Source organism: Glandiceps talaboti, chromosome 2 (assembly GCF_964340395.1).
Source record: "Glandiceps talaboti chromosome 2, keGlaTala1.1, whole genome shotgun sequence".
NCBI classification, from domain to species: domain Eukaryota; kingdom Metazoa; phylum Hemichordata; class Enteropneusta; family Spengelidae; genus Glandiceps; species Glandiceps talaboti.
Window position 1 is genome coordinate 6,200,493 of NC_135550.1, and position 16,995 is coordinate 6,217,487.

General features: G+C 35.4%; 1 protein-coding gene across 1 annotated transcript; it reads left to right on the forward strand.

Moving 5' to 3' along the window:
* The first annotated feature begins 142 nt into the window (after positions 1-142).
* Positions 143-14,741, forward strand: LOC144447388 (protein sel-1 homolog 1-like). Its single transcript, XM_078137398.1, has 17 exons — positions 143-490; positions 1,060-2,286; positions 3,369-3,429; positions 3,949-4,111; positions 4,481-4,594; positions 4,962-5,043; positions 5,535-5,689; positions 5,959-6,015; positions 6,590-6,658; positions 7,083-7,223; positions 9,637-9,724; positions 10,064-10,212; positions 10,921-11,086; positions 11,406-11,480; positions 11,886-12,058; positions 12,817-12,939; positions 13,349-14,741. The coding sequence occupies exons 1-17, from the start codon at positions 442-444 to the stop codon at positions 13,469-13,471; spliced, it is 3,015 nt and encodes a 1,004-aa protein (XP_077993524.1). The 5' UTR covers positions 143-441; the 3' UTR covers positions 13,472-14,741.
* Positions 14,742-16,995: the final 2,254 nt, after the last annotated feature.

Here is a 16,995-nt window from a genome sequence, read left to right on the forward strand (position 1 = left end):
AACATCTGAAAAACATTTCTTTTGAGAATAAATTAAATTAGATATAATGCGAAATATTGTATTTATGACATAGGGTTCACACAAGGGTAGAAATTACAAAAGTCGTCTAATTGTGACAGCCAATCAAAGCATGACATCTTTCCTTCATTACTTACGTGGCACAATGTCCACGGTCGATCAAGATGTGTCCGTCTGAAATGGTGTCGGTGCGATAATACCATGGATTTTAATTTATCCACGTAACCATAATTTGTGATGAGTCTTTACTAGCTGACCGAACAGCCGATAACGAGCATAACATCCCAAAATTTATTCGTTTTAGTGAGATTTGGAAACCCGGAAGTCGAGTGTAGTTAGATTTGGGCAAACGCTGCATTGTTTTGAATCGGACAGTCTAACATCTTTAGCGTTTCAACTCTATCGTCGTATCGATATTGTAAAATGAAAATACACGTTTTATCCATCGCAGTTTTTGCATTAACACTTGTCGGTAAGTGCCACCTTTACATCGATTCCAAAATCGTCTTCACAATAAAAATGTAGATTGCTTGCCCACAAAGCAACACCGTACTGCAAGCAGTGGTCTAAACACCATATGTGACTCTTGTTCACAGATATGCAGGGCCACATGTCCATGTAAGAAACATCAACAACTAAAGTACATAATGTTTTCATCTGTTTACAGTTATGTTACCTGACTTACAGCTTATGTTGATTTTTGCTGTTGAAATTTTCAACATGATCCGGCAACCCACATGTATTGAAATCCTCCAATACATGAAACCCCTAACCCTAACTTTAAACCATATAAATTGTAAACAATCGACTAACTAGCCGAACAAGCAAGATGCCATTTTCGCCCTCTGTCATTTTTTTGCTGACAGTTCGTTTTATAATTACTTCAAACCCTGTTGCCATGATCATTTGTGCAAATGAAATATACATGTACATTACAAATGTAATTTTGAAAAAAAAATGTTAGTACATGGTAGTTTCATTGTTAACAGCTCAGTCTTAACTCTAATAGTATGAAATTTTCACAATTTGTTTTAAAAACAGGTGCTGATATTGCTCAAAACCAGATGCAAAATGCAGATCAAGAAAAGAAACAGGAAAGGGATAGTGCAGATGCACAGAGAGCAGCTGAAATACCTCGCATACCACCAAATATGAAAGTACACCCCCCTAGTCAAGCATCCTTACATGAGCAGCAACAGCGGCAGCAACAGCAGCAGCAGCAACAAGAACATCCACAGCATTCAAAGCAGAATCAACCTTCAATAGGTGGATCAAAACCAACCGGTCACATTCCACCACATTTACATGCACAGCAACAAGCACAACAACAGGCACAGCAACAGCAGCAGCAAGCAATAGATCCAAAAAAAGGTCCCGGAAAGGGATACAAACCATCAGGATTCGTATCTCCTGAGTTAGAAAAGCGGCAGGAGCAGCAACAACATCAACCACCCGTAGCCAAACAAGAACAGCCACAATCAATACAACAACCACCCCAGCAGCAGCAGCAGCAGCAGCAGCAAAAACAGCAACCACCTTCACCAGTGCAACAGCAACAACAACACCAGCAAGCTCAACAACACCAACCCCATATACAGGTACACCAACACCATGAAGGAACTTTCCAACATCAACAACAACAACAACAACAAAAACAACAAAAACAAACAAGTGAAGAACTTGCACCTAAAATCCATTCTTTTAAACCTAAGGAGGAAGAGAGGACTGATTCAGATAATTTACAATTGAAAACACAGCCAAAAATTGTTGATACACAGGCTGAGAAAACTACTGAAGGAGGCCGACACAGTACTAAAGAGGAATTGAAGCCTCCAAAAATTCAGGGTCAAGAATATGATCCCCTTGATTTAGTTCATGAAGAAAAAGTGCAAGAGCCACCAGTTAAATCTCACCAAACACAGGGTTCTAGGGACAAACAAGAATTTCAAATAAAAAATCCACAAGTAGTTCAGGCAAACTTACCCGTAATCAGGTCTAAAGGTAGTAGAGATGAAGTGTCACAAAAAGAACACAATAGCCGTAATGCAAGAGCAGAAACGGTCGGAAGTAACACTTTTACATTAAACAAACCTGATGCTGCAAATAGTGATGAAGTGCAGGGAGCTACAGATGAGAAAAAGACAACAGAACCAGGAACACACAAAGCGAGACTTGTCAGTGGGGAAATATTAACAGATGAGATGCAAGATGTTAAACCAATTGAGGCACCACCAACTCTACCACCCCTGGATGAAAATGCACAGATAGGTAGGTAGAACTAATTACTATAGCAATGTTCTCCATGAGGGGTTTTTGAGGGCCACACCACAGTCACACTGGCAAACTGAAATGAACAATATTTATTTAATTTACTGAATTATTTACAAGTTTACAATACGAATCCATTGACGTAAAATTACTCAATGGTTATTAGGCTAGTGGCATGGTTTAACATGGGTACAATGTACCTATTTGTACCATGTATGTGTGTGTAAGTATGACAGGCCAAGTCTATGTCTTTCTGCTGGGGAACTAATGTGTTAAAGTACCTCAAATTTGTGTCGCCCATCATTCTTATTCCTGTACCTTTTGCATGGTAAATTATGATATCATTAATTGTTTTAACATCATTCAAACTGAAATAAAATTCTTTATACTATTTTTTCCATTTACGCTTGGTTCCTGTATGAGCCATTGTACTTGTAGGCCCTATCATGCTATATTCAATTTTGAGCTATGGGAATATGTTAATGATATGCAAATTAATATGTAAATGAGACCGCAACCACTATTTTGTCAAATTTGTGGAGAACCCTGTATAGGTAACCTGACTTGCCAAAATACATGTAGGAGTCATATTTAGAGTTACATGTACATCATCCATGTTTTTACGAAGCTAAATACTTACCGGGAAGTCATTTAGTGTTGTACATGTATTTTATATCAAATAGTAACTGAGTTGAGAATTCAAATCAATTTACATGTAGAGATGTTTATTTTGCCATGATACTAATGTCAATGACAGTTTCTGAATGCACCATAATATTTTGTCTTTTATCGTTCATGTACTGGGTATGGTACATGTAGTTCAATAAAATTACAAAGTCAATGTTACAGATCTTCTGGTTATTAGTGATAATAACATTTTACTAGCAAAAATGTTCATGTAAAACCACTGACTCCACATTTACTCTCAAAACACTCTCCCATTGTTGAATAAAAAATAAATTGGCACCCAAATGTGAAAAAATACCTCACAATCTACTACAATACATGTAACTTTCTCTTTGGCTAAAATATGTTCACATACTTCCACTCACTGCGTTGTGTTGTGTTGTGTTGTGTTACAGCTGAGGCCACCTATCAAAGGGCATTACCATTGATGAATACTACTAGAGAAGACAAGAGAAGGTAAGTCACGATGTCGATGACCCCAAGGGACAATTTCATCTTGGGCCATTTTAATGGCATAGCTACATTTTGTAATTGTTTCATTTCAGTGTTCATTTGTAAAATTGAAAGTGGCATATACAGTAGTGGCTCATTGGAATATGAAGTAAACATATTACTTTTATTAATTGATACAAATTCTTGCAACATCATATTTAAGAAGCTGGCATGCCAAAGTAAGCTACTGCTAGAAATATAGAATGTGTGTGTATGGCTATGGGCATTGATAAAATCAGTCATTTTAAGTACTGGCTCATAATATTAATTGAGTTAACAAAATGTTTGAAAAAGTGCATCAATTTTACTCGTTGAACACAAACCATTGCATTCGGGAGATTGTAAAAGGTATAAGACAAAGCCATTAACACTCAAGAATTATATTTTTTTTCCTTCCTTGATATATTGATACAATAGAAAAATGAGTTATTTGTGGATTATCTATGAATATCCTATAACATTCGTATTTTGTGACCTTCACAGAGCATATAATTTATTGGAAGTTGCTGCCTATATGAATCACAGCCTAGCTGAAGAGGATGTTGGTTTGGCATATCTGTTTGGTGACTTTTTACCTTTCAATGTGACTGGTGCATTGCATATGTTTACTAACCTTGTCAGCAAGGGATCTCCTAGAGGTCAGGCTGTAAGTCAACCATTTTCTTGTTCATAGTCTTACCAGACAATCTTGTATAGTAATAGCATATACCATAGATAACTAATTGACCAGAATTAGTTTCACTCAACTAACTTCATAGTAGCTACATGTACCCTTGTTTGAAAAATAAAAAATAAAAAACTAGGAGCATTATATTCAAAACTAAGTGATTTTACTTGCACACATACTTGGTAACTTTCCCAAAGGCGTTCAATGTTGACAATATCTCCTGTTGGTGTTGCTTTTTGTAAACCTTGTCACACAGAAATTTAGACCAGACGTGTACCCCCTTCAGTCTATTCAATATCAAAGACGACTTCTTTTTACCTTCAAAATTATACTGTCTTTCTTTTTCAGGGATTAGGTTTTATGTATGGTGCAGGCATTGGTGTCAATTCTAGCCAGGCCAAGGCATTGGTGTATCACACATTTGGAGCATTAGGAGGTGATCCACTAGCACAGATGACATTAGTAAGCATTTTATTGTTTTTACTCATGCCTTTTTAGCTGGTTTGATGTATGGATCATATATTGCTACTTTCTCCCATAGGCATTCACAGAGCTTCAAAAGATTTTATTGTGAATATTTTACTATGAGTGATAATTCAAAGCAAGTAACAGGAATTCATAAAAATGCAGATGCTCTTACTGCAAACATTTCCTCATGTGTAAAGAGAAGGAATTATTGATTTTTAGCTGTAATTTTTCTTATATTTATTCCTAAATATTGTATACTCTGACCTATCTGAATATTGAAAAAACAATAGCTTTAGCAAATAGATGAAACAGTTATGTATGTTGAGTTGAGATTCATTAGTATCTTTGTGCACTCTTTTAGGGATATCGTTATTGGTCAGGCATTGGTGTCAGTCAAAGTTGTGAGTCAGCACTGACATATTACAGGAAGGTCGCCAATAAAGGTAAAGTAACTTAATACAAGTGTTGTATGCATACAATTTTCATGTTTTGCAAATGATAATATATATTATTCACTTCTTGTAAATGCAAACAACCAAATGCAGGCAGGATAAACATGGTTTGTCTGTAATACATGTATATAGCTTACAAACACTTGGATGTGAGAGTCTCTCATCTTTTTTGCGGTCGGTTCCTGCCATATTCTGCAATGAATGAAACCAATTTTGAACATGTATGTGATCTCTGAGTGATCAGTGATTTCAAATATGGGGTACTTTATGATTTAGTTACAATAACAATGGATGTGTTTGAAAACTTTCATTTGCATAAAAATCACCAGAACTTCCACTTTTATGGAAACAAATTCAGTATTGCTTTTACACAAAATGTACAAAATATTAAAGTGAGTATATTTCTCCTTATCACAGTGTTTTCTCTTCACCATGTAAACAATGGAAATATTTATATGTCATGTGTCTCTCTACTAACACAGTTGCTGGTGATGTATCATTGAGTGGTGGACAGGCAGTTCAAAGGGTACGTTTACAAGATGAGGTGGAGAATTCTGGTGCGTCAGCTGGATTGTTAGATGAAGATCTGATTCAATATTACCAATTCCTGGCAGACAAGGGGGATGTACAGGCCCAGGTAAGATATTCCAGACTGCTGGTTGTGTGTCATTTTAGTTCCTTTAGGCTACAAATTAACCATAGCAAAAAGATTAGAAGTAAACCTGTAAACTCACGGTGTCAGTGGCTTCTGTGTTATCAGAGGTACATGGTTCATCATTTGACAAAAAATGCACATCGTTGATTAAGACCTACAAATGTAAACTCAATTTTTATCAGTCATTACAAAATTAATTTCCAAATACCAGTTGACATCCTCAAAGTCATACTTTGTTTGTGTATTGATAGGTTGGTCTTGGTCAGCTACACTACCAGGGAGGAAGAGGAATAGAACAAAATCATCTCGTAAGTCACACTTTACAAATGAGTCCTGATTGCGACATTTAGTTATTTAATTTTGTATTTGTATTATGTGTCTCATATATAAACATGTAGAGTTTGCCCTGTATTATGTTCCATAAAGTATTATAAGTCGTTATCCCTATCCTGCCACAGCCATTATCTCTTACAAATACAAGAACTTAACCTGAAAAGGGATAGGTCACTTTCTAATACATGTAAGCAAGCCTACCAAATCAGCCATACCATAGTAGGTAGATGTAAAATAATGTATGGCCCATCAGGTGCACTGTTTGTTCTGGAGGAGGAACTCGCAATGTGTTTCAAACATTACAAATGGCTATATCATGTATCTAATGTACAAAATGTATGCCATAGGATAGTTATCATACTACATGTGTTGTTCATCACACCCTCTGATTATGATCAAATGATGAGGTTTCACCAGTTAGATAGAATTCTCTATAGAAAGACCATTGTGAATTCATCTTGTAATGATGTGATAAAATCACTAAATTACAGGATCAATACATAACATATGAGAGAGCACTAAGTCACTAAATTGGTTGTCTTTTTACAGAGAGCCTTGGACTATTTTATGCAAGCTGCTGAAGCTGGAAATCCTAATGCACAAGCATTCCTAGGAAAGGTATGACATTTGTTTTACTTTATGTAACTAGGTGTGACAGTATACACTGTAACTAGGTGTGACAGTATACACTGTAACTAGGTGTGACAGTATATACTTTTGTCTTGTTGTGTTATACATCACCCTAAGTATAACTATGACCAATAGATTAAAAAAAACAAATTGCATCATTTGAACATTGACAATATGGCAGGCCAATAAAATACTGTTTACAAAAAGTGCTTGTGCCAGCTTTTGTTTGATTGCTGAATATTTAATGTGAGTAATCTTTTTGACTTGCCATATTGCCATGTTGACATGTATCCCACACAATATGCATACATCTTTGACATGTTGGTATTCTGAAATGGTAAATGTGGTTATATGCAAAGAATTACAATATTGTTATTTAAATGTTTCATTTGGTGACTTTCTGACCCCATAGATGTATTCTGAAGGTAGTCCAGTACTCAAACAAAACAATGAGACTGCATTGAAGTACTTCAGGAGAGCTGCTGATCAGGGTAATCCTATTGGACAGAGTGGACTTGGTCTGCTGTATCTCTATGGACAAGGAGTTGATCAGGTAAAACAACAACAACATTAGAAATAAATACATGTATGTTATGTCTATGTTAACGATTCTCTTGTGTGTACATGCCTGGTTGGTTAACTCTGTGTTACTAGTTAACTCTGTGTTACTTTGTGTGAGTGCATGTTTGTGAGTGTGTGTGTGTGTGTGTGTGTGTGTGTGTGTGTGTGTGTGTGTGTGTGTGTGTGTGTGTGCGTGCGTGAGTGTGCGTGCACACATGCATGCATGCAGCTGTGCATGCATGCATGCATGTGTGTGTATGTGTACATGTATTCATGTGGGCATGTGTATGTGTGTATGTGCATGCACATGTGTCTATCAGCGTGCGAAATTAACGCCGGTCCTTCGGCCCGAGACCAACAGATTTCCGTTCGGACCGACAGTTTTTCAGAATTACAACAACATATCGGTCCTTATGACCGATTGAAATTTGGAGTAAATAATAACATTTATTCAAAGATATTATCCAATTTCGCCTGCATGAATCTGATTTTGTGTTACCTATTTTACTCTCGACATCTCGTCCAAGACAAGCGACACAGAGCTAGCTCGCTACGTGTTGTTGCCAATGTTGATATCATGTCTACATATGATGTAGCATGCAGCATTTACTTTATGATATTATGTTAGCAAACACATGATTGGCTGAATTCTCTAATTATTTTTGTCTTGTCTAATCAGAACGTCTTAGACATGCAGACTCATTTTACACATTCAGCACATGCGTCTTTTTCCGCCATGATATCGTAAAGTTTACTGTTCGAAGTGTATGAAACTTTTAACGTGTTTGAGACAGTTCCACGTTGCATTTATAAAGTATGTGGCGATATTTAGAAGGTAGCAATGAACTTCCGAAGAAGAAGAAGACGAAACAGACACTGTTTTTTTAAAGGCTGGTATTAAAGCCGGTAAATGTTAGCGGGTTTCCCGATCAATTTGCCGGAGTTCCCCATGTCTGTGGCCATGATCAAAACAAACTGACGGAAAACATATAAACTACTCTGAAAATGGCGTTTTAACTAATAAAGAAGGCAGGTACACTTCGTAAAATATCTTCAGTACGATAGGTTTTTTTGGTAAAAACAGTATAAAAAAAATGCGTAGTCTGATTGCTTTCAATTTGATGCGATAATGTACGTCCTGTTATGTTGTAATCAACGTATAGATTTAGAAATGTTGCATTTTTGTTGCCATTGTTGTATCTGGAAAAATACTGCATCATGCCAAACACGGGTACATATATAGTGGATGACACATTACAGCACAGTTACCATATCACAATCCCACGTCAAAAAAAACTCGCACTGTAAGACATGTTTAGCCATAGTTCTCTTCATCATGGTCAGATTTCTTTCACAAACAGTCAGAGACGATATTCAATACACCACGGTAGGGTATACGGGTAGGGCTTTATTGGGGGAGGGGGGCTTCATTACATATTTGTAAAGACTGAAGGAAGACGAAACCGCTCCGTGTCACTGTGTGGATGGAAATTGAAATAAAGCAAATACACAGTTTTCAAGAAGGATAGTTATGCGACAAAAAATTCTGCTATGATGAATTTGTGGGTCTGTGTTCCCTAGAGTTGGAAAGCTACATCAGCTGTTGCCACAGACGATGAATCAGACTTTGGATTATGTGATTCAGAATTTAGTGAATCGTACAGAGAGGAAGGAGAGGACTGTGATCTCTTAGAGATTGCAGATAATGTAGATTTATTGACTCATTCACCATATTATCTACAATCTATGGATATGTATTTCAATGGTGGAATGAATACATTCAGTCTCAGAGCACCATAGTCTATAGGAACAGATTATGCGAGAATGAATATTCATAGTCTCTGGGTTCATAGTTACAAATGAAAATCTCTACTCACAGAGTCAAAAATTACTTGGTTGTGAATCCAAAATTTACATCCAAGTTATTTTTTGACTCAGTCTGTGAGTGGAAATTTTATGAAATAATAGTGGATAGTGAACAATTCTTGTACTCTCTTTAACTTTTATATCTAAAGATATGTTGTATCATATTAAAGTTCAAAATCATTTAATCTGTAAACGGGGGAGGGGTGTAGATACAGGTCGTGAACATGAACTGCATTGAGTATGGACCAGCAGTTTTCCTTAAGGACCAGCAGCATTTGCTACATGTCGGTCCTTATGACCAGTAGTCATTTTCCCTTAAGTTCACACACTGGTGTCTATGTAGGCGTACATACATGTGTATGCATGTGTGAACATGCAAGTGTCTCTGTGCATAATGTGTGCATGCATAAGTGTACATGTGTCCTCCACATCCATTATACTCCGACAAAATAAATGAAAAATATTTGATAACAGGAGGGTAATAGCAAAAGTTATTAATGTAACATTTATGCCAATATTGTCTGTGTTGTCATTGGCAGGATTATCACCAAGCATTGAAGTATTTCCAGATGGCAGCTGATCAAGGCTGGGTAGATGGACAGTTACATCTAGGAACTATGTATTACAGTATGTATATCTCTGTGTATCTTGTCAAGAGTACTTGTTTTTTATTTAGTAAATGCATACACATACAACCATGTTTATTTTGGTTATGGAGAATTAGAATATGAATATGTTTATCTGGTCAGTAAACTACATTGTAACTTTTGGTCATTCTTTCAGAACTCAAATATGACATAGAATAATTTTGATAAGTGAAAATTCATTCTTAAATATTCGCCTGTTATATTCCAAGATGTACTGACAAATTCAAACCAGCCGTGTTTACTTTTGAAATATTTTTTTTTTGAGTGTGTTAACGCCATGCTTGTGAAATGAAATTCTTCATATTTTCTTTTCCTGTAGCTGGTATGGGTGTAAAGAGAGACTACAAAATGGCTGTGAAGTACTTCAACTTGGCATCGCAGTCTGGTCATGTCTTAGCATTCCATAACTTGGCTCAGATGCATGCAGCAGGTACTGGTGTGATGAGGTCATGTCATACAGCTGTGGAGGTCAGTATACAATCTCTATAGAGTCTTATACACCCTTAGCTTGTTGTATCACAGATGTTTAAAAGATTAGGGCACATGATGTGTTGGGAGCCATCTGTAGGAAATTATAACGAAACTAATTGCCCTATTTTAGCGTATACATTCATACGAGATAAAGTCGTACTTGAGTACCGTACCCAGGTATTTAAGTGACCTATCCATCTTTAGGTTCTGTAGACCCTGCAGTGCCACAGTTGCTGAAGGATTAGGGCAAGTGATGTGTGTTCAACTGATCCTAGGGAAATTACACTGAGTCAAATTAACCTTACCAATACAGAGTAGTTGTATAGGATGAATAGGCCGTGCATGACCATAGTGCCCAGTTGAAAACTTAGTTTAGTTTCAGCAGGATGATGAAATATAAGTGTGTATATGTGGCTTCCTATTACTAGCTACTTCTTACGAGAGGTCTTTTACTAGTGAAATGAACTGTAAATGTATATATGTATGTATGGCTTTACCAAGACATGTTTTGAAATAATGAATGTATTAATATATCTTGAAAAGTAACATTTGAAGTCAGGATTGTTTATTTTGTCAACCTGTACTCAAAGCAGCATGCCTGTACTTACTCTCCACCATATCTACTGTCATAGTTACATGTAGTCACATGGATCTTGACACATGTGAATTATTCAATTTTTATACTGTCAATTCTTATATTTTCAGCTGTTCAAGAATGTGGCCGAGAGGGGGCGCTGGTCAGAAATGATCATGGATGCCCACACTAACTACAAGGAAGGAAATGTAGATATTGCATTGATAAAGTATACTTTCCTGGCTGAACTAGGGTATGAAGTAGCACAGAGTAATGTGGCATATATCTTAGACCAAGGTAAGGGTACATCAGTACATGGATTGTTTGTTAAAACGTCATGTACTAATACTGTATCAATTACATGTACATGCATGACAAAAAATGAAAGATTGAAGTAAAGGAAGTGACTTATTGTGGTTGGAAAGTAAATCATAAATGTATCAAAAAAAATGAATATTTCTACTTTAGTTCTCTCTTCCATGAAATAAGCTTGTTTTCAACACTTTTCTAAAAGATGACAGTAGATTTTACATATAACTGGTGTTTACTTTAAAGCTAGTATTTGTCCTTGTATCATTAGTATTTAAACTTGATTTTTGTGTGTCTTCAATTTTAGGCGAAAGTAATCTGTTTTCAAACCACGATACACATAAAAGAGCTCTACTGCAGTGGAGTCGAGCAGCTGCTCAAGGTATGGTCTATATGTAAAGTTACATGAACATTTCTCCTATGTAGGAGCACTAATGAATTACAATGCATGCTTCAACTCAGTGTGAAGTATGTGTGTGTGTGTGTGTGTGTGCATGTGCATGCGTGCGTGCGTGCGTGTGTGCTTGTGTGCGTGAATGTATATATGTATGTATGTATGTATGTATGTATGTATGTATGTATGTGCATGTGTGTGTATGTATATGTGTGTGTGTGCATGTCTGCCAATGACAAACATTTTTAAAATAATGCAGTGCAACTAGATTTTATATATATATATATATATATATATATATATATATATATATATATATATATATATATATATATATATATATATATATATATATACTAGTATATATATATTCTATGTATTTTTGTTTTACAGGTTATACCCATGCTCGTGTCAAATTAGGTGATTATCATTACTATGGTTACGGTACTGAGGTTGATTATGAAGCAGCAGCACTACATTATAAACTAGCATCAGAACAACAACATAGTGCACAGGCTATGTTCAATCTAGGTTATATGCATGAAATGGGACTAGGCATCAAACAGGTAGGTTGCAATTTCACTCTCGTCTCTCTTGAATTTCAAAGACTATACTTAGTTGTTACCGGCTTGGTCTTAATTGTATTCATTTGCACTAAACAACAAATTTGACAAGTTAAATGATGGCAGTTATTGGAGAATTTAGATTTTCTTACCTGCGTAAAATAGTGAAATAAATGTCAAATTAACAGCAGTAATATTCAAATCAGCAATATCTATAAATCTGTAAGATTTATGGTCATACTATCCAATATAAGTAGTGACATATTGCACTCAGTACACCACAGTGTGATAATGTTCAATTCTCGGAACCTAAAATAGAATTCTACCACCTGGGTTTGTCATAAACATACTGACTATTTGATTTCTTGATGACTTCTGCTTCACGCTACACTTGTATTACTATAGGCTCGCATGAGAATACATGCATGTTGACTTGTTCTATTTTGACCCTCTAGGATGAGGTAAAATGCAAATTGCAGGTACCAAGAATTACAGTGTTGAAGACATATCCTGCAGTGGTTCACAATGCATGTTAAAACAATTCTACACATGATATAGAATGACTATATATAAATGGATATATGAATTATTATTTTATTTGAAATGTCAGGATTGAATTTGTTCATGGGGACAGTTTTACTCTCATTACTGTAGCACTCCATGACTTGCTATATCGACGCTGATAACCAACCAACATACATGTATAGTGGTTTCTTAGTGATTTCTAACTTGATGTGCTGTTCTTATCTTTCTTTGTCCAGGATATCCATTTAGCCAAGCGTTATTATGATATGGCAGCAGAGACTAATTCTGATGCCTATGTTCCTGTCATGTTAGCCCTTGGTAAACTTGGTATCAAACATGCAATGGAGTATACCCAATATGTAAGTAGCAGATTGAACACTTTCAATCAATTAAGTTGCAAACATTGAAATCCTGCCACCTGAGATTGTTCTTTGTATTAAAAACCTTGAAGAGCCAAATTTTTGGGCAAAATTATGAATCATACATACTTTTGAAAATTGACAGAAATGCAAAGATGAATTTCAAAAATGAAATGGTGTCAAAATAAGGATTTTTGTTACAGCAGTTACCAGGTAAAATCTACCTCAGTTCCTCAAGACCTTGCCACCTAAATTATGTTATATAACTCATGGCAAACGATGTAAGTTTTATCAACTTTTGCCATCTCTGTTCCTGGGTTCCTAACCATCTGAAAACCCTTGCCAGATTTCCTTGTTCACTGAATTAATACCATGTGAAACATTAACCAATTTTCTTGCATACTTACAGAATCCTGATCTTTGGGCTACAGTGGATGTTGACAGTTTGCTAGGTACTGAGTGGGATATTTATCTGATGACAATACTAGCCATGATTTTGGGTCTATTGATATTTATTAGAAGAAGACAGTAATGAACTGCTACCACGTTTACTGCCATTCATCTTGTTCATATCACATATGGCTGGTTTGTTAGCAGTGCGCCCTCTATAGAAAGACAACATTTTGTGTTGGCGTTCAAATTGATAAATATTGACCTGAGTTTTTTCCTGCGAGTCACCACTTTGTACGGTGTAGTGGTAGCATCAAATGTTGGTGAATCACAAGGAAGTGTTGTGTGTCAGTCAACTTAACGAAGAAAGCGCACTGTGTGTGTGTGTCACCATTTAGTAAGGGATAGTGGAACTCCATGTTTTGGTGCATCGCCAGAAATTGTGTGTGTCAGTGTTCTAGTTTTTATAGAGGGCTCACTGTTGGTCAGATAGATACAACCTTGTGTATAGTAACCATCTCTTTCACCAGTGTGTACATACAGTGAACAACTTTAACTTTTCTACCCTAAAAAGTTGAAATATGAGGGTAGTCATTCTTTAAACACAAATGTATATATTTTATAGATTAAAACACTGAATGATTGAAGTGTGCATACTGGACAAGATTTGAAAAAGTGATTGCTTTGTGAAATATGTAATTAAGCATTGTGACTATTTTCTCAAGTGAAAGCTCTCTTTATGTTTTATTTTTGTTTCAAATTATATTTAAGTGTTTCAATTTCAAGAGAAGGAGAGAGTTCTGTGTCAGCTTAATATTTTCCATCAGAAATGGATATTTAGTTTTGTTGAACTGTACAGATGTTTTTTCCTGCTTAATAAGATGGTGACAGGGGCATATATTTGATGAACTGTATTATTAAAGCTACATCGTGTCACACCGCCCTCACTGGTCAGCTCTATGAAAGGAGTTAATCGATGTGTGAGGGCGCCCTGCCACAGCATACCTCACAGACTAATTTTATGAATTTTAAAATTCTGTTAAACTTTGATGTTTTTATTTCATTCCAAGTTCGATTTTATCTTTGATTTGAAGAGAATACTCCATATAGACTATCTTTTGACTTTGTTCCATGAGTCAAACACAATCAACTGTTTTTGTTTACTTCTTAAATACTGAATACAAACACAGGTCCAAAATAACAACCCTACTTCAGTTTTTCTCACAATAAACCTACAGTACACACTGAAATCCAATGGTGTTTATGTCAAGTACTAAGTATGGGTGAGCATTATTCATGATGTATTTGAAGTTTCATTATTGTAAGCCTGAGCACATTTTCCCTCTGATGCATTGAAAACTAATACCTCTGTGCGGTATGTCTTGGACTGTTCCATAAAGAGGCCGGTGATTTTGTGACAGTGTGAATATTGCTTTGTCATTTTGCATGCCCTGATACCAGGTAGTAAATTGGTAGATGTGGTCTGATACTTGAACAATGACAACTATGAGCCCGCTATGTTAGGATCTAGGTATAAACATTAGGCCTAAAAAAATAATTGTTTGGTTCCGGTTACCCGATCCCCACCTAGTTTTTCACTGCCGACCCTAAACTCTTCTCTTTTTCGAGAAAAAAATAACAAAATCATGAAAATTGTCAAGTCTCTCAAGAAATAGTGGATGTGGAAATTGACATCAACTTATTTAAAAGGGCAATATAAAACTGTTCTTCCAATCTGTAATGGATGTACATGTGATCGGAAGAAACCAATAACACAGAGACCATTTGGAAAACACATAACTACCTGAACTAGACACTCAACTGAAAAAAATATAAAATAAAATAAAATAAATTAAAATAAGAATCTACCTACCTCACCTATTCTAAAATTGAGTTTAATCGGAACCACACAATTTTTTGTATTAGGCCTTAGTGTAATCCTTCAAAACATCAATATAAAGTCACCTATTCGTAAATTCGGTCGGAACCATATTTTATGTGACTTTTTGTCCATTTTGGTTCAATGTTCAATTTTATTATGCCTGTTTAGACATCATACCTTTTGTCCAAAATAATATTTTGGGTGGAAAATGGTGTACTTGTATTGTCGTCTCTCTAAACTATGCACTTTATGTCTGATTTCATATTATGTACAAAGAGAGCATAGAAATATTTTTAAAAGAAAAGATAAATTAATGTGTGCATTATTAGTATGTCTTTTACTACTAACAACACAGCAAATTTCAGTATTTTTGCCCATAGTGATTTCTTGGTTCTTCTGTTGATGTCAATGAAATCTCCCATCACAAAAAGTATCAGTGGATGATATATTGCATAGCCTTTGTCATACATGGCTGGTATACAAGTCAAGGATTATGATAATTATGATGTCATTTCCTGCAAGTGTTTCCCACAAACCCTTGCAGCAAATCTCCAATTTAGCAGAACACACGGCAAGTACAGTAAGATTCTTTACAAGATTTCAAAGTTATGTAAGTTACCAAAGTGCTATGTAAGTTGATAGCAGCAATCATTATTTGTTTTGATGGAAGAAATAGAGTATTTCCCTTTAAATAAAGTGAAAGTAGAGGACCTATTAAGGACGCCTTGCCCATATAATAAGTCTGCACAGCTTAAGAGTTTAAATTTTTACTCGTGTAGTTGTTGGATTAAGTAATATTGGATTAGCACATTGTAAGTTCTAGATAGCTTTTGTCTGAAAGACATATAGCAGTTCTTTCTGTATCTGTAGCTGACTATATATGTTGTGCTTAAAATAGCCATATGGATGAAGATTGGGTATTTATTTTGGATTTTTAATTTAGAAAACAATTTTATCATGGCTTTCTACTTGAAAGATCAACATGAAACAATATATGCCAAATCCTTGTTTGTAGCTCAATAAATTACAACATTAACAAAAACGTGTAAAATGTTTGTTATTGTATGTACAATAACAATCTTTTGACACATGTTTTTAGCTTTTTTACATTGGTCTGTGGGGGTTTTTTCAAGTAGCAAGCCATGATAAATTCATTTTATAAAGTAAATGTCAAAAATAAACACCATCCATATGGCCGTTTTAATCAAAGAGAAAGAATATTAAGAGGAGCCATAATATGGTAGTACCCATACAGAATGTACTCTAGACCTCATTTGAGAGTCATGAACTATAATCAGTACGTATGTGGAACTGTTCCCCATGCAAGCATGTATGTAGCCATTGTGTGAGGTATTATTATGTTAACATTGATCAGGCTACTCGAATTGTTGTTGATATCTGATATCAATAATGTACAGTACACAAAGACAAAGTGACAGAACACAACTAAATGTTATATTAACTGAAAGAAGGTGACATAGTGTCCTGAGATTTAGACATACAATGTAATAACATTAAACTATTTCCAACATAAAGAGTATGAATGAGTTTCAGTTATGTTGATTCTGTTCATCTAGAAAAATGTTGAATTCAGAATTCATATTTTGGCTAGTTTAATAGTAAGAGATAAATTGTTATCAAAATTATGTGGATTGATACCAAAAATTTACTCCTTTGAAATGATGCCTAAATTTGAAGATATTGACAAACATACACATCATAATCTACCTGTGACACAAAATTCAACAGAATTGGCTATTACATTCTTTTTATTTAGTAAGTTT